Source organism: Podarcis vaucheri (genome assembly GCF_965113315.1).
Source record: "Podarcis vaucheri genome assembly, chromosome: 3".
In the NCBI taxonomy this organism is placed as follows: Eukaryota; Metazoa; Chordata; class Lepidosauria; order Squamata; family Lacertidae; genus Podarcis; species Podarcis vaucheri.
The window spans coordinates 17,687,566-17,705,330 of NC_138761.1; the positions used below are offsets into that span (position 1 = coordinate 17,687,566).

At 42.4% G+C, this 17,765-nt stretch overlaps 3 protein-coding genes across 6 annotated transcripts in view; 2 read left to right on the forward strand and 1 right to left on the reverse strand.

The window, feature by feature from the left end:
• DHX57 (DExH-box helicase 57) overlaps nt 1–2,688 on the reverse strand; it is a 35,143-nt gene extending 32,455 nt beyond the window's left edge. Inside the window, exons 1-2 of the mRNA XM_082217297.1 lie at nt 2,592–2,688; nt 638–880 (exon numbers count right to left, since the gene is read on the reverse strand). Of these exons, the coding sequence (XP_082073423.1) occupies nt 638–873 (236 nt within the window). The 5' untranslated portion in view covers nt 874–880; nt 2,592–2,688. The remainder of the gene's footprint in view (nt 1–637; nt 881–2,591) is intronic.
• A 29-nt stretch (nt 2,689–2,717) lies between these two features.
• On the forward strand, nt 2,718–7,107 carry MORN2 (MORN repeat containing 2). Of its 2 annotated transcripts, XM_082218038.1 has the most exons (5): nt 2,718–2,841; nt 3,138–3,188; nt 3,777–3,883; nt 5,844–5,980; nt 6,883–7,107. In XM_082218038.1, exons 1-5 carry the CDS (start codon nt 2,796–2,798, stop codon nt 6,983–6,985), a joined length of 444 nt encoding a protein of 147 aa, XP_082074164.1. In that variant the 5' UTR covers nt 2,718–2,795; the 3' UTR covers nt 6,986–7,107. The 2 variants fall into 2 exon arrangements, with proteins under 2 accessions (XP_082074164.1, XP_082074165.1); XM_082218039.1 differs by lacking the exon at nt 3,138–3,188 and having other exon boundaries at nt 2,739–2,841.
• A 2,040-nt stretch (nt 7,108–9,147) lies between these two features.
• The window catches only part of ARHGEF33 (Rho guanine nucleotide exchange factor 33), a 29,843-nt gene continuing 21,225 nt past the window's right edge, over nt 9,148–17,765 (forward strand). For 2 of the 3 annotated variants that reach the window (XM_082217480.1, XM_082217481.1), the window contains exons 1-2: nt 9,150–9,556; nt 12,947–13,119. In XM_082217480.1, coding sequence (XP_082073606.1) covers nt 13,083–13,119 — 37 coding nt within the window. In that variant the 5' untranslated portion in view covers nt 9,150–9,556; nt 12,947–13,082. Of the gene's footprint in view, nt 9,557–12,946; nt 13,120–17,765 lie in introns of all 3 variants that reach the window. The other variant, XM_082217482.1, reaches the window with a different exon arrangement.

Below are 17,765 nucleotides of genomic sequence, written 5' to 3' on the forward strand. Positions count from 1 at the left end.
CCCTCTGTAAAAGGTGGTATGCAAGAGACAGTACATGAGGCTCAAATTTGTGGTTAGTTTCAAAGCTCTAATAAAAATACAAATCTATCTAATAAGAATACAAGCGTTTTGGATTTAATCCCTTATGTCAGGGGTAGTCAACCTTTCTATAACTACCTAATGCATCTTTCTTGATGGTAAAATTTCCTTATCACCCACCAGTGCTCAATGGAAGGAGGATTCAGTTTGTGCCATAGAATCCCCTACCGCCCACCTAGAATCCTGAAACGCCCACTAGTGGGTGGTAGCGACCAGGCTGATAACCCCTGACTTAAGTCAAGGCTTTACCATAGGAACACAGGAAGTTGCCTTGTACTGCATAGCCCAGTCTTAATTGCTCTGATTAGCAGTAGTTCTCTGGTGTCTTAGGCAGAAATGGTCTTCCTATCACTTGCAACCTGATCCTATTTAATTGGAGATAGCAGAGATTGAGCCTGGGACCTTCTACATGCAAAGCAAAGTATGTGCTCTGATAAGGAGCTACAGCCCTCCCTGATCTTGCTTCTTAAAACCTTCTTAAAACAATCTTCAAAAAGAAGTTTTTAAAAAACAATCTAAACTCCAAAATGTAAGATTCCATCAAATTCACTTAGCTGACCTGGCTACATCTTTTGGTCCACTGAAAACACAGAAATCACCATCATCATCATCATCAACACAGAAATCATCACCATCGTCCCAAATTTTCTCCGAGCCTTTTTTGCTGCCACTGGCTTGGCATTTGTTAGAAGGTCTACCACAGCTACTGCTGCTGCCACCTCTGCCTCTTCCTCTTCTTGCTCCCCTTCCGCCCCCTCTGTTTGGTTTTCCTCTTCTCTTCCCTGAGGAGCTCATTTTTCTCCTTTCTGTAGGAAAAGAAAAAGGAAAGTACATGATCAACAGTGAAAAATACCAACCAGGATCACCATGCAGACTAGCAGGAAAGATGGCAATTATTACTTCTGTTTACGTAGCTCTGGCATACAGCGTCAATCATCAAACACCCCTGTCCCACAACCCACAGGTAGTAAGTTCCATTATTTTCAACGGGATTCACTCCCTAATAATTTCACATAGTATTTCAACCTTCAAAAGTTATAATCAAGACAACACACAAATCTATTACACTTTAAAGATCAATTGAATGTACCATGGACTCTACCACTCACCTATTATTAATTTAGAATTTTTTGATTAAAATTATTTTAAAACTACTCTACATCATTAAAGATACCAAGGCAGCACACAAAGAATAAAGCAATCAAATCAAACACAGTACAGTTGAGAATTTGAAAACCTTAATCCACGGAGAATAATTGGCTTTAAATCAGCCAGGCAAAAATACAGACTTTGACTTGGTACCAAAATAACTGTAAACTAGGCACCAGACACACTCCTAAAGATAAGGACACAGACAGGACAACCCCACAAGAGAGGATTCTGTCCTGTTTCCACATAGTACATTTCCAGACGCAAACAAAATTTCTATGGGAAAGGGCTATATAACTCAGTGGCATAAGCTCTATTTTGTGTACAAAAGGTCCTGGGTCTAGTTCAGGCATAGGCAAACTCGGCCCTCCAGATGTTTTGGGACTACAATTCCCATCACCCCTGACCACTGATCCTGTTGGCTTGGGATGATGGGAGTAGTAGTCCCAAAACATCTGGAGTGCACAGTTTGCTTATGTCTAGTCTAGTCCATACTGGCAACTCCAGGGAGGGCTGGGAGCAGCTCTCTTCCCAAAACCCTGGTGAGCTGCTGCCAGTCAGTGTAGACAATACTGAGCTAGGTGCACCAATGGAATCGCAGAATGGGAAAATACCCCAACGGTCATCTAGCCCAACCCACTGCAGTGCAGGAGTGTTGCCCAATGTGGGGATTCAAACCAACAACGCTGAGATTGAGTCTCATGCTCTTCCAACTGATGAAAGCCACTTCCTGGGCTAAGCCTCCTCGATAAAGATCATATAATAATAAATAATATTTTTTTATTTATACCCCACCCATCTGGCTGGGTTTCCCCAGCCACTCTGGGCGGCTTCCAACAGAACACTAAAATACAGTGGTACCTCAGGTTAAGTACTTAATTTGTTCCATGAGGTCCGTTCTTAACCTGAAACTGTTCTTAACCTGAAGCACTATTTCTGGGTTAGCGGAGTCTGTAACCTGAAGCGTATGTAACCCGAGGTACCACTGTACAATAATCGTAAAACACGGGCAAGCTGGTACAGTGCAAGGGGGCACGTGCGCTTTCCGGGGTACCGAGCAATTTGGACCCTAAATAAAGATGTAAAGGTAAGCACTCCTAATACCCCACCTCGCCCCACTGACACAGCCCTCCCTCCCTCCCACCGATACTGCCTCTTTCCAAGGGCACCTGAAGCGCAGCAGCTCCTCCCGGTTCCTTTCACGCAGCGCCTGGAAACACCCCGCAATTGAACGAGCCCCAACTAAGCCAACAACAAGAGGCTTATAGACCTTTGAGGGAGCCCGAGGGTCATCTAGTCCAACCCCCCTAAATAAATAAAGTAAGTGCAGTAATAATAGTAATAGCAATAATAATAATATTAACAACCAGCTTCCTCCTCTCGCCGGTTCTTCCCTTTCCAGTCACCTGCCAGAGACGCCGCTCTCGCCTCAGCCCAACCGCCTCCCTGAACAGTCAACGGCCACCCGGAAGTGAAAAGGGCGAGGCTCCTCCCACATCCGGCGGCGGAGAGAGCGAGGGCGAGTACCCGGTCACCATGGCAACCGCGGGCGCGTCTCCTTTCGAGCCATGGCGAAATGGGGGTTGCTGCGCAGGTCGATCGTAGGCGACCGAGGTATTTTGCCTCTCCGCTATCCCTCTGAGGAAGCAGCCGCAAGATAATCTGCCGGTTTCAGCCTCCTGCGCCACCCGCAGTCACAATGCCTTGGGGATGCGGCTCCCCCCCATCTCCTCCCGCCGCAGCGCCCTTATTCGTTTGGACTACAATTCCCATCATTCCTGTCCACTGGTCCTGCTAGGTAGGGGTGATAGGAGTTGTAGTCCAAAAAAAAACCCAGGAGCCCTTGAATGGTTACATGAACGCCGCTTTTAACAAAGAATCAGTAAAAAGAGTGTTTTTTCTCTCTGCAGATGCTGAAGTTTACAAAATATCGTTTGTATTTCCCAATGGAGATAAGTATGGTAAAAAAAAATGTCAGATATTATAATTATAGTTTTTTTAAAAAAAATAAAATATTGTAACTGTTTTAGCTTTTTATCTGATATTTTTCAAAATGAAACAAACGATAATGGAATGTTATTAATAATAATAATGGAAGGCAATGAAGGGCTTATTAAAGCAAGGTAGTGAGTTATGATAAGTGGAAAGCTTCCTCCATTTACCCTCTTTCCAAACCTCTTCCTAAATTCCAGCAATATGTCTCCTCATAACTAAGATATGATTGAGAGGTAGATAGATATTATTGAAATCAGCTGATTTTCCCCCTCCGCCTCCTAGTAAGCATGCATAAAATCTGATGGCTGGATGTGCTGCTTTTTTATTTTTAACTTCACACAGAGCGTTCTAGCCCATCCTGATTCCAGTACTTTGATGGAGGATAGCTGGAAACACTTTTACTTCACAGTATGAGATAAAGCTGTGGGGTCTGGAAGTTACTTCCAGTGGCATATTCTGAAGGATTCTGGAAAAGGTTGAACTACTCTAGTTATTAATTAAAATCTAGTCTAATGCTTGTTGGATTTTCCCCACCTACTTTTTATTTTGCTTAGAGGGTGACTGTACAAGAACAATTGAAGGAGTCCTTGAGAGGAGTGGACAAGGAGTTCATACTACTCCAGATGGAATTATTTACCAAGGAAACTGGAAGAATGATAAGGTATCTGCAAATATCAAAACAATTAATTTTAAGCTCCTTGCCTAAAGAAACTTGAATCAATAAAATTATGTCAGAGTCTTTAACATTTTTGTTCCAATTGAGTTATTAAATATATGTTAAAGACAAAATACATTGCTTACATTAATTAAGGGCATGCTTGGGCTTAGCTGTTTTATTCTTCAGAGTAATGCATTAATAGTAGAATCTCAACATAAATTCACTTTACTTTGTTGAGCTTTGCTCCTAGATAAACGTCTGTGCATGGCTACTCAAGACTAAGGCCCAGTGGGACTTACTCCCAAGTAAACATGTAGAAGATTGACATTTCAATGGTTATTTGAATTCTTATGCAATGCTCCTGTGAGTTACTGTGGTAGCAATAGTGGCAAGCTCTTGCGTGGAGTTTGGTTTTGACCTGACAGCCTGTAAAGTTTATTTTTCTCTCTTTTCTTGTTTTGGAAATGACAGTGAAGAAATAAATCCTGGGTTGTATTCAATGGTGGCTTTGCCTTAGCAGAAAACACTTCAACTTGCATATGTTGGGACATCTGATTTTTGCCAATCCTACTCCCTTACTTTCTGCAGCGCTTAGTGACATGTCCTATTCTGTTCTGGGGATGTCCTCCAATCCTCGGGAGCAGCTTTGAGGAGGTAACTTAAGTAAAATCAGGCTCTTTCCGCTGCAGCAGAACCACCATTAGATACAACCACTGTCTGGTACTGTATGCAACAGGCCATTGGCTTAAGTCGGGCATCCCCAAACTCGGCCCTCCAGATGTTTTGGGACTACAATTCCCATCATTCCTGACCACTGGTCCTGTTAGCTAGGGATGATGGGAGTTGTAGTCCCAAAACATCTGGAGGGCCAAGTTTGGGGGTGCCTGGCTTAAGTTAAAAGGTAAAGGGACCCCTGACCATCAGGTCCAGTTGTGACCGACTCTGGGGTTGCGACGCTCATCTCGCTTTATTGGCTGCGGGAGCCGGCGTACAGCTTCCAGGTCATGTGGCCAGCATGACTAAGCCGCTTCTGGCGAACCAGAGCAACACGCGGAAATGCCGTTTACCTTCCCGCCATTTACCTATTTATCTTCCTGCACTTTGATGTGCTTTCGAACTGCTAGGTTGGCAGGAGCAATGGACCAAGCAATGGGAGCTCACGCCATCGCGGGGATTCAAACCGTTGACCTTCTGATCGGCAAGCCCTAGGCTCTGTGGTTTAACCCACAGTGCCATTGTACTTTCTCCTTGGAATATTAGTAACAAGGCAGGGCTCTGGAAAGGACTTTTTGTGGAGAAATTGTTTGATTAATGCATCTTGAATGGCTTTGTGTCTTTTAGAGGTTTTGTGGTCTCACCTCCAATCTTAGCGCATCGTGTGCCCTGTTTCAGTGCAGTACATCTGATTTACTTCAAGGCAAAAGAGCCAATCAGGAAGAGTGGGATCTTGTGATGTTTTCCAGTTTTACACACCCACACCCATATCGCTGAGGAACCAAAGATGAACAAGGGGGTAGACTTCCCAGTCTTAAGAACAGGCCAATGTCCCACCTAGTCCAGCATCCATTTCACATAGTGGCTAACCAGATGTCTATAGGAAGCCTGAAAGCAGGACTCGAGTCTGTTAGCACTCTCCCAGGGTGCTGCTACCTTTCATCACCATGAGACAAAAGTGTAGTTCCAAAATTCTTTGGGAGATGCCATGATTTGAAAAGCGGCGACCTGACAACAGGGCAAAAAAATCAAAACCTTTTAAAATGAGGCATTTAATGATTAGGGAAATGGTATTTAAATTTTGTCAGTATTATGAATGTTGCGCTCGTAAGGTTTGTAAAGCCAATGTTTAAAGATTAATCATTTCTGTTAACATAGGTGACACATCTAAATTGAGGGGAAATAAAAGATGGAGTCACCTTTCTAGGAACGGATATTAATTTGTCAATTCCACTTTCTGTTAAATCAGATGAATGGTTTTGGAAGGCTGGAACATCCTTCAGGTGCGGTTTATGAAGGCGAGTTCTATAACAACATGTTTCATGGAACAGGAACCTACATATTTACCAATGGAGCCAAGTACACTGGACAGTTCTGTGAAAACAAGTAAGCTGAAAGGGACATAACCACAAGTTTGTGCCTTGATGTGGAATATATTCATCCTTAATCAGTATACAGGCTTTGCACTTAAAGTGAACCTTAGTTTCCTTCTTCCTACCCATGTAGGTTAGGGTGATCGCTCTCCAAATACATATTTTGACTGGATCCAAACTGTGGTTAGAAAGGCACATGATGCAGCAAACTTGCTGAAACTAACAAAATGTGGTTACCCCACTGTGGTTCTATGAGAGAGTTGTTGGAATATTCTAGAAGAAACTTGTAAATGGCCTTGAACAAGTTTATAAGCAACAGAAATTTTCCCCAGCAACAGGTGTCCTTAATCAGGGAATGTCATTAATGAGTATGTGAATGAGTCAGTATTAGGTTTCTGTCCGGTTGGCTAAAAGGAGAAAAAGATTGTTTCTTTATTTGTTTTTTTCTTCATTAATGACCAATGTAAAGTTTTGTAAATAATAAAGACTCTGAGAAATAGAACCAAATGGTGTTTATTCCTATAATGGGAATTTCACTAAGAGATAGCTGGAATGCTGATGCTGTAAAGAAGTAGGAAAACTTTTCTGTAAAAATAATTCTGCTGCAGAAATAATGAAAACCCAAGAGTAGATGCTCACACATCAACAGGAATAAATAATATAAATGTAAAAATTGAAATTAAAAGTACAAATTACTTAGCAGGATCTATATGGTAGTACAATTTCTGTCACACAAAACTAGCAACTCCAAAGCTTCTAACAGGCATCTCTCTTATGAGGTACTTTCTGTTTCACTGCCTAATTCAGCACTACCACCGCTAAGAAATGGACATCTCAAAGTGCTGCTGTACATCATTAGCCATACTTCTGTGACTGCAGCCTTCATTTTTACATGCTGTTTTTGTTCTGTTCCAGGCTGCAAGGGAACGGAGAATTTAAAGACACACAGGGCCTGGAATGGGATGGCACTTTTCATTACACAGCAGCACCAGGGCTGAAGCTAAAGTTGGAAATGTAGGATAATTTGTACTGGAAGAGTTGTTATCCAGGCTGTTTCACAATAAATAATCTATTAGTTCATTGATAAGAAAATATTGTTCTTAAATAGAGGTGAGCAAATAAAGCAAGCATTAGACTTAATTTTTGTTTCGTTTGAGTTTTGTTATGTTGTTTAGCTTGATTTCCCCCTTCATTTTACTGTAACTGCAAATGTTACAATCATCCTAATAAAAGATTTATCAATAAAAAGTTGTGAAGAATTTTTAACACCCTTTTCCAATATTGAAATTACAAAGAGACCAAGATTAGAATTTTAACTTTGAGAGGGAAAGCATGGAAACCAAGATAGAATGTAATTGGTCCCTTCCAGCTCTATAATTCTATTATTCTATGAATCAATAAAATATATGTTTACACTTTGTGTGTATTAGATGTATGTAATGAACAGGAACAGAATGCCTCTGTTTGTTCGGCACAATGTTCCCAATGTCAGATGCGTTCACCTCTCCATAAAATATATCCCAGACCTTCATTACACATTGAGTCTCTACTAAGGGTTCATTAGTATGCCATTTACTAGCAAGATCTTCCCAGGGAGCCATTAACAAATATATAAAGTGCTTGGTATCGCCACTTGAGTTGGGAGTTTCTCAAAACAATTCAATAAAATTACTAATGGAACTGAAGAGACGACCTTTTCAAACGTCCTTGATTATAGTCTGAACAAGCTTTCAAAAAAATCTTTATTTCTTTACCATTTCACCATAAGTAGAATTGATTCCTCCCTACGTGCAGATTTTCCAGCATTCATCACCTGCTGGCTGCTTTCAACTCTTGCTGTCTGTTAGTGCAGATCCATTGAAAAACCAAATGCTTCTCCGTTGGCCCTTATGGATTTCTTCCCCAAGGTCAATTTACCTGCACTGAAAAGCTATAATTACATATATCTTACACACACTGGAAATCAAACCTTTGGATTGTAGATTCCTAAGCCATGACGTGATTTAGAAGAGGTCAAGTCCCTGTCAACCTGCTGCAAAATGTTTTTATTTCAGACAATATATTGGCCTGTAAGTATTGAATAAAACCAAGGAATGACAACCTCTGCTTTTCTAGATACGTCTCTATTTTTAAAAATTACTTCTTGGCAGGATGTCTTGGAAGTGCCTCTTTCCCCCCCAATTTTAAAAGTCCTCTTATCTGCCATGTGTAATACAGTAGTAGTAGTGGTGCTAGTAGTAATAATATTATTATTAATAATAATAATAATAGAATTTATATACCACTCTATACCCGGAGGTTCACATAAAAAGATCACAGTATATAAAAATAAAAGCAATAACCCAATAATAGCCCCCCCAAAAGAGCCACATTTTCAAAGGGGTAAGGGATGTTGATCAGGTCAACCAAAGGTCTGGTTAATAAGGAACATTATTGCCTGGCACCTAAAGGTGTATAATGAAGGTGCCAGGCAAACTTCCCTGGGGAGAGCATTCGACAAACAGGGAGCCACTGCAGAGAAGACCTGCTCTTGTGTTGCCACCCTCCAGACCTCTCAAGGAGGGGGCACACGAAGGAGGGCCTCAGAAGATGATCTCAGGTAGGTTCATATGGAAAGAGGCAGTCCTTGAGGTATTGTGGTCCTGAACCGTTTAAAGCATTTTAGATTTAAATTAGCATTTAAAGCATTCAAAACCAGCACTTTGAACTGGGCCCAGAAACTAATTGGCAGCCAGTGCAGTCAGACCAGGATCAGTGTAATATGCTCAGACCGTCTTGTTCCGGTGAGCAACCTGGCTGCTGAATTCTGCACCAGCTGAAGTTTCCAAACTGTCTTCAGAGGCAGCCCTACGTATAACGCATTGCAGTAATCTAACCTTGAGGTTAGATTAATAATAGTAATAATAGTAATAGCAGATTTTGCCTGAAACATCTCAAGAACAGTTGAGTTGGCAGTTGCGGTGCTAGAATGAGCCACAACATTATTCAAGTGACTTCAGCAGGCATTTCAATTTTTAGTTAAGTATTTTTATTTATTTGATTGGGGGCACAGCTGCCCCCGCTGGCTACAGCCCATACCCCCAACCAATTGGGTTTGACATGCCAGGGTCTAGCCTTATTACCTGATGCAACTAATCCCTATGCTGACCGAAAAGTAGGTTGGTAATAGTTGGGGTCACATCCATAAAATGTTGGTGCCGTGTGGATTCTTCATTCTGCATCTGGTTCTCTTTCTTTCCAAAGAGCATTGCTTCAAGCTGCAGTGAAGCTCAAAGTTTTTCCCATTGCTGCTAGAAAAGACAACTGCAATCTAAACAAACATCACACTTGTTTTAAGAGTTCATCTTCATATTAAAATCATAGCTGACTTAACCAACGGGGACACAAGGATCTGACCTGAGGACTGCATAATTAGAGAGCTTTGGGTTAGCTATGATTGGATTTGAAATTAGTGATTAGCATGTGATAGACCTACTTCTGAAAACGCCAGGCTCCCCTAGCTGCCTTCTGGAGCTCGTTTTTAGAAAAACGGTCATTGTTCCCGATTGCGAAGGTACTGAAACTGCAAGAGCTTAAGCACAGCTGGGGGGTAAGTTTAAAACGTATTGTGCTTCCATTTCATAGAGCTTTTAAAAGTATGTTTTAATGTTAACATAAAGTTAAGGCTGAGGATGTTTTTGGTAATGAATTGGCACTAAACTTACATGCATCACAATATTCTCTAAGAGCAAGAGATAAAATTTAATGCATTTAGGCAGACATTAGGCAGCAATCGCACACATGCTTACCTGGAAGTAAATCCCATTGAATTCAGTGGTGCTTACTTCTGAGAAGACATGCATACGATTGCACTGTATCTGCATTTTTTCTATACCTTGGGACTTTTATTGCCAGCTTTATTTACTGGTTTGTTACAAAGTATAATAAATCTAAGTTCTGGAGAGAAGAAATACACCTTGACTGTGAAAGGAATAAAAGAATAAAAAGACTCTCCAATATAGAGTTTTTGAAAAACTTTCTTATTCAGTCAGAATTAACTGGAATTTCAGTACAGTATTCAGAATCCAAGGATGCAAAAAAGCTGACATCTCCCCTCATAAAAACAATAGTAAGCCTCTCACAGGTTTCACACAAAAAAATGTTAGTTGGATATAATCTTATATACAGTATTTTAAGCACATCTGAAATAAATTATTCCCTTTATTATTTGAACATTTAGCAGTGTGTACAGATATATATATATATATATAGAGAGAGAGATTTAGGTTGCAGTTCTATACTAACTAACCTGAGAGCACGTCAGATTTATCTTAAAGGGGGTCTCCTTTTGAGTAGATGTGTATAGGGCTATTAATTCCATAGTCGGCATATTAAAGGTGCAAACCAGAAACCAGCCACAGGTAAGTATTATTAAAGTCTGATTGGTTTAAATGGAAAAGAGAGAGCAGATGCTTAATACTGGGATGGGGGAAAATATAGGACTTTTGAAATGTGTAATATTTGTTCATTGTTTCTAAATGGTCTCTCGTCCAAACGATCAGGTTCACACATTTGCTCAGGCATAAGACAATTCCTTACAGTGGGTCACACGGCTGGCTCATCTAGCACAACAATGTCTGCACCAGGGAGGGGGAAATTGTGGTCCTCGAGGTGTGCAGTGTTTGTTCCCGTCTGCCCTAGCCAGAACAGTCAAAGGTGAGGGATGATGATGATGTTCACAGTTGTGTTCCAACAGAATCTGAAGGCCCACAAATTGCACTGACTGGCAGTGGCTCTCCAGGGTTACAGTTAGGGGTCTCCCCCCCCCACTTTCCTGGAGATGATAGAAATCAATCTGCTATGTCTCTGAGCTACCACTATTCCCTATGTTGCAGCATGTACAGGGTGCCCCGAAAATACTCAAGACTTACAATTATTTGCTTTGGCTGGATTATGCTCTAAGATAATACGAAAACATACATAATACGTGCATGCATGCATCCATTTTACTTGTATGCCACCTTTCTATAATGAAAGCCATGCTCAGAGTGGCTTACAGCATGGGGGAAAAAAATCACATAACTCCAAACGTAACTAAAGTAATCATAAGCAATAAATAGCACATCGAAAAGGACACAACCAAATCAAACCATTTCCACACAAATCATAATAAGAGCTAAAAGAAAGATACCCAAAATTAACATCAAAGATAGCAACAACCCCCCAACAAAAACCCCTAAATAATTCCTCAACCCAAGAGTCTAATACAGGCTTCCTCAACCTCGGCCCTCCAGATGTTTTTGGCCTACAACTCCCATGATCCCTAGCTAGCAGGACCAGTGGTCAGGGATGATGGGAATTGTAGTCTCAAAACATCTGGAGGGCCAAGGTTAAGGAAGCCTGGTCTAATAGACTCATGGCTGTAGTGATATAAATAAGGGCCATTAGAAATCAACACAATTTACTTCAAAGTAAAGGCTGCTTCAGTTTGTTAATTACCTTCATTCTTGCTGATGGCTTGGACTGGTAGGAGTTGGCATTCAACATCTGGAGAGAACGCCATGGGTTCTCCAAATGCGATAAACAGCTTATGTTTTATTTGTACTGTCTGCCTTTTGTTTTTTTTTTTAAGCCATTTTTGATGCTGTATTTTATGTATTTCCAATTGTCTTTTATGACATGGTGATTTTAAATGGCAATGAGTCACCCTGAATAGTGAAGAGGCAGTAGACACCTGCCAGGCCACAACTGGCAATGTCTCCCTGCTCCCCCTGTGGCATCTTTTCTCTATGCTAAATGCAGTTTGTTATCCTAATTTCCTTTAGGTTTTTCTCAAATGATTTGTCTCCTATGAACTCATGATTTTTTTGCTGTTTAATTTTTTTGCTATATTTTTCACCTCACTTTTTAAAGAACTGTTGTTTTCGAAAGTGGCTCATATCAGAGAGAGGGGAGGGCTAGAGAGGCCCTTCCATCAGGCTTACAAACAAAAAAGGCCAGGCATGGGAAGGAACAGGAGGGTGGCAGGAAAAATTAGATCCTTGTAAGTCTCTGAATCCTTCAAACTGCTTAACTCTGTGTTTGAAGCAGTATAAGCCGAAGTCTGATGTGCCCTGTCATCCCGCTGTGACTATTTCCTACCTCCAAATCCTTTATGGCTTATCATCTGCCTTGAATTATTGGTGCTCCAAACGAATTACAGTAATTCAAAATCAGTACCTCCAGTGCGTTATGCAGACTTATTTCCCAATTTGGTTTCCAATGCTTTCGCCAAATGCAACAGAAAACACCACTGGCTTTCGATAACAGTTGACAGCATCACATTGCTTTGTTGTTCTGTTTACTAGGGGGCACAAATGAGTAGCCATTGGTGCCTAAAAAAGAAATAAAAGAGTATTGATGCCAAGCTGACGACTCCTTTGCTCCTATAACATTTTGCAGCCTCCTAACTCTTGCTAATGTGCTAATAAATCAATAAATCCCCACACCTGATGCCCTCTAGATGTTGTTGGACTCCATTTCTCATCAGTCCCTGCCATCATGGCCAAAGGTCCAGGATAGTTGGGGATTGCAGTTCAACAATATTTGGAGGACACCACATTGTAGCTTATGGGTGGCCAGCTGGCAGCCAAAAACCTGATCTGTGGTTAGGATGGGAGCCTGACAGGCTCAGAATACAAGAAGGGACTTTGCTTTCTCTTCTGCCATTGTATAGACCTCTCCTTTACGGATGGTCATGTTAGTAGGGATAGCTGAGTCCCTCAAGAAATGGACTGGGGAAAGTTGATCTGCCTTCTCCCAGCTCAGGAAGTCTGTTTCTGAAGAAGCCCTTCAGAATACAGTAGGACAACTGTTCTATAGATGTGACCATTAAACCAATATATTCCATGAAGTGCAAGTTATTGAAGTCACTTAAAAGCCATTTCCCCCCAGGGCGTAGCAGTACTGGCCCAAAGTGGAACAATAACGCCATTGTACTTCTTTCTTCCATTGGAAATAGGAACTGGATCATCTGACTCGCTGGAGAGCTCACATGCTAAATTATTCAAGACCATGGGATAGTTTTGCTTCGGGTTTTTTGGAAACGCCAAAAGCTCTTTCAAGATGCTTTGACTGGACTTGAAAAAAAATACCCAATGTGTTTAAGGAGCATGGATTCAAACAGAAAAGAAGGTAAAGTATCTACTGAAACAAGAGATTAAAATATTGTCATAGGATGCGATCTCATTGGCACTCTACTCAGCTGCATTCCTGGAAGTGTTCTTGGTCCCATGAAGGCATCCACTAACAGAAGAGGAGATTTCCCCCTCCCTTTATGTCCTGCAGACCTCCCTGATCTCTGCAAATCAGCTGCAGACTGATTTCACAGGAGCAAGTTTGAGGTGGCTTGTGGAGATGCAGATGAAAGGGGAAACTGGCAAAACCACATCTCCTCTTCCAATAGCAGATGCCTCTACTGAATCAAAAGCTTCCATGAGCACAAAGGCATTGGTTGGATTCCATTTATAATGTTCTCACTCACAAACAAAAAAATATATACACGCTAGAATACAAAACTTGGATTCAAAAGCAGTAGTACCTAAGGGTTATATACTGGCAGAGGAGCAGCAATAATCACATTGTGTAGCCTATAGAAACATCACTCTGATGTGCAGATAGCTCATACGTGGGAGCCCCACTTAGACACTGAACTGATTTCAACAGGGCAGTTCATAAAGGGCCCCTCCAGGTGTTGATTTATTGTGCATTCATTATGGTTTGTTCCCATGATGGTGTTGGGGTGCTTATATGCAATTCTGCTTTCAATTTTTGCCTGGAAAAGTTTTGGGCAGACATACTGCTTTGTTTCCAATCACTGTGTTTCATAGCTTCTGGCTGAATTCCTACAAGCCCCTCTTCCAAATGCTTTGCTTTGGTGGGCGTATTCTGCAACAATGCTGAGCTGGGCCCGGGGGTTAACCCGAGCTACACGGTCCAGGTCCGGTCCCAAATCCAGGGTTTCCACGAGAAGTCAGTCCAACAGGGCCAAGGCAGGAAACCAGACTAGGTCAGGCACAGGGTAACAGGCAGGTTCCAGCAAGCAGCAGTGTTGCTCCTGCAACCTGGGGTGGGGTCCGGCAGCCTTTTATCTCTGTCGGGGCAACGGCCAGTCCTGATCCCCCAGTGACTCACCTCCCTGTCTCGCCCAAAGGCAAGCACTCCTCCTGCGAGTACTCGGGTCTCTCCTTCTCTCAGATCTCAGTACAGTGGCGCCTCGCAAGACGAAATTAATTCGTTCCGCGAGTTTTGTCGTCTTGCGATTTTTTTCGTCTTGCGAAGCACGGTGTCGGAAAAGTTTTGGAACAGCTTCAAAAATCACCAAAGTCTTCAAAAACCTCAAAAAAGGCTACCACACCGCGTGCTATGAGTTGCTCCTTGAAGTCAAGCCGCAACTGTATTAACGGTGTTAAGAAAAAGGAAACAAACTTGCAAGACGTTTCCGTCTTGCGAAGCAAGCCCATAGGGGAAATCGTCTTGCGAAGCAGCTCAAAAAACCCTTTCGTCTTGCGAGTTTTCCGTCTTGCGAGGCATTCGTCTTGCGAGGTACCACTGTATCTGCAGCTCGGGAGATGTCGGTGGGTTACTAGATCCAGAGGCTGCCTCAGCCTCTCCTGACCCAACTGGTAGTGGAGCAGCTGTAAGTGATGGCCCAGCTGAAGGCAACGAGGTAATCCCCACATCTGGAGCCAGGGCAGACTAAGGCCCCTGACTCGGCCCACCTGGTGCTTGTTGCAGGGGAACCTGTGCAGACTGGGACTCTTCAGAATCAGGCCCCAGACTCGGTCCAGATGCCGCCTGAAGCAGAGGATCCGGTGCGGACTGAGACTCCTCCGGTTCCGAGTCCGAGCCTGAGCCTGAGTCCCAGGCCATCACAAATGCCATTGATGCAATAATGGCGCATTAGCAGTGGATTTAAACTGGACCATCCACACTTCATTCAGCTTTATTAGTTGTTCTGCATTGCTTCCCCGATGTTACTGGATTCCTCCTGTCTGGAAGGTCGTTCTTTCCCTAAAGTGTAACAAAAGTGGGACAAAAAGCAAAATGAAATCCCAGAACTTTTGTGGTATGAAAAGTTATGGGATTTCAGCAGGAGGCTCTGGGACATACACCTATTGCAGACAAAGCAGTATAATTACCTCAAAACTTCTGCTCCCCTCCAACCCCAGTAAGTTAAATTTGTGGCGATTCCCAAAACAGTTAGAAGAGGCAGGAAAATCATTTGCATTGTCATGCTTCTGTTGGCTAGATATGTACATTTTATATGACAATATTCACATGTGCCACAAACAGGCCTGTATGCTCTTTGTAGTGCTATGCATGGAAATGTCAAAATAGACCCAATGAACAGTCGTAGCTGTTGGTCTTACCTTACTGGACTTTTCAAACGGAATGCTAACGACATGGTATAGCTCTAAGCATGGCAGGGTCTAATTTCTCTTTGAGAAAAAGGAGCATTATTTCTAGAATTAAATGGCACTGCTTCACAGGAAACGGTTGGGAGGCACGAACAGGAGGTGCTTATTTTTTTAGTGGTTATATAAGATTATAACTGTGCATCCTGCAAGCCCCATTCCCTAGTACTAGCTGAAGTGGAAATTAATTTCAGGATGCTTTGAATTAACTGATGCCCTCCAAGGAGTAAAAATGCTCATTTGGTGTCACAGGAAGAGTTAGACAAAACTGGTACCCAGCCCTGTCATCCGTGTTGTGTGTTCCCTTGGCGTGGGCAGGTGTTTAAAAATGATCAGCAGTGAAGGATTTAATTTTTCAGGTGTTTAATTCATGATGCCTTTCTTGTGCTATTATGGTAGAGCAGCGGCTCGTGTGTCTTACTTTTTATTTAGTCAGGGTCAAACTAAATGTGATACGGAAAGCTTGCCCCCCCTTTATTTATTAAATAGCAGCTGTGGGAGAGGAATAGAAAGATAAACTGTTGTTTTCTGTCTCCTACTTCTGCCTCTCACTCAGAAATTACTTCATCTCTGACTGAAAGACGGCATCAGTATGAGTTACAGAGGTGTCCTGCTTTCCTAAGGAAACCCAGGCCCTCTGAGGTTTAAGGTAATGAAAGGCAGGCCGTATCACCTCAGGGTCTCAGTGTCCTAAGTAAAAGGCAACTAGATTTCATGCACAGTTAAGGCAAATTCAATAATAACCCCTACCCCACCCCACCAATATACCCACACACCTTTCCCGAAGGTGGATAATTACACACAGCCAGATCTAGATTTCATTTTACGTGTATTTTATTGTCATGGCTTCTCTGCGATAATTTTGGGAACTGTAAGTTAGTGAGGATAGTTGGGTTTCTCTTAGAACCCCCCCTCCCAAAATAACTACAATTTCCAGGATTCAGTAAAGTGGGGTTTGTTAAGTTTCTCGAAGCATTGAGTCGTGTTCACAGGTGAGCAAAAACAAAATAATAAACTGGATTCAAGAAAGCCAACAGATAGAAGCAATATTTTCTTTAAAAAGGGATGGGGATCCCTTTGAATAGAAGACCAGCCATACTGCATCATGCCAATGATCCAAATGTGGCAAATTTTGGGTAGTAAACTCCATTATAACACTGCAGCCCTATGCATGTTGACTCAAAAAGTGTGAGAGCATTTGTGATTGCAGCCTAAATTTGTGACCGAGGAACCTATCAGCCATGTTGGCAGCTCTTCCAGGATGGTGTCACTGCATATGTGAGCCACCATTTGGGAGGTGCCATCGTTAACAACGGCACTACTGAAGAGTCACATGCCCACACATGCCCACCACATCTCTGGGCTGATGTGGTGGGATTCACATTGGTCAGTTAGAAGTCCAGCACCACTTCTAGCTAAAACAGATCCTGGATTACAATGGTGCCCCGCAAGACGAATGCCTCGTAAGACGGAAAACCCGCTAGACGAAAGGGTTTTCCGTTTTTGAGCTGCTTCGCAAGACGATTTTCTCTATGGGCTTGGTTTGCAAGACGAAAACGTCTTGCAAGTGTTCCGATTTTTTTTCGCTTCCCCCCTTTTTCTAAGTCGCTAATAGCCTTTTAGCTGCTAATCCGCTAAGCCTTTAATAGCCGCTAATCCTTTAATAGCCGCTAAACCGCTAATAGCGCTAATCCGCTAATAGGGTTGCTTCGCAAGACGAAAAAAACGCTAGACGAAAAGACTCGCGGAACGGATTAATTTCGTCTTGCGAGGCACCACTGTATCCCAAAAAGAAATCTCTCACTTCTAATATTATTACATTATAGTTGAAGGCAGGAAGTGATTCCCCCCGCCCCTTTTCTCCCTTACATTTATATGATGCCTTTCTTCTATCAATCATGCAGGGTTTTTTTTGGTAAAAAAAAGAGTGTTAGGCCTAATAATAATAATAATAATAAATTTATTTATATCCCGCCCTCCCCAGCTGAAGCCGGGCTCAGAGCGGCTACCAACAATAAAAGTAACACAGCATTCTAAAATCAATTCATTCTAAAATCAATTCAAAATCAAATTAATTGCAACCATTGTGCTAGAGTTCTATGAGGATTACAGAAGGAGGGGGTCAGATTGTGCCTTGGCCAAAGGCCTGGTGGAACAGCTCTGTAGTGCAGTCCCTGCGGAAAGATGTCAAGTCCCGTAGGGCCCTAATCTCTTGTGACAGAGCGTTCCACCAGATCGGGACCACGGCCAAAAAAGCCCTGTCTCTGGTTGAGGCCAGCCTAACCTCCTTGTGGCCCAGGACCTCCAAGATGTTTTTGTTAGAAGACCTTAAGGTCCTCCGTGGGGCATACCAGGAGAGGCGGT

What these genes read in the sequence shown, in the direction of transcription:
- MORN2 (XM_082218038.1), top strand. Translation starts at nt 2,796, where the DNA reads ATGGCGAAATGGGGGTTGCTGCGCAGGTCGATCGTAGGCGACCGAG. An exon ending in GAAACTGGAAGAATGATAAG is followed by an intron (nt 3,884 to 5,843) that starts GTATCTGCAAAT and finishes CTGTTAAATCAG; the next exon opens with ATGAATGGTTTTGGAAGGCT. An exon ending in GGACAGTTCTGTGAAAACAA is followed by an intron (nt 5,981 to 6,882) that starts GTAAGCTGAAAG and finishes GTTCTGTTCCAG; the next exon opens with GCTGCAAGGGAACGGAGAAT.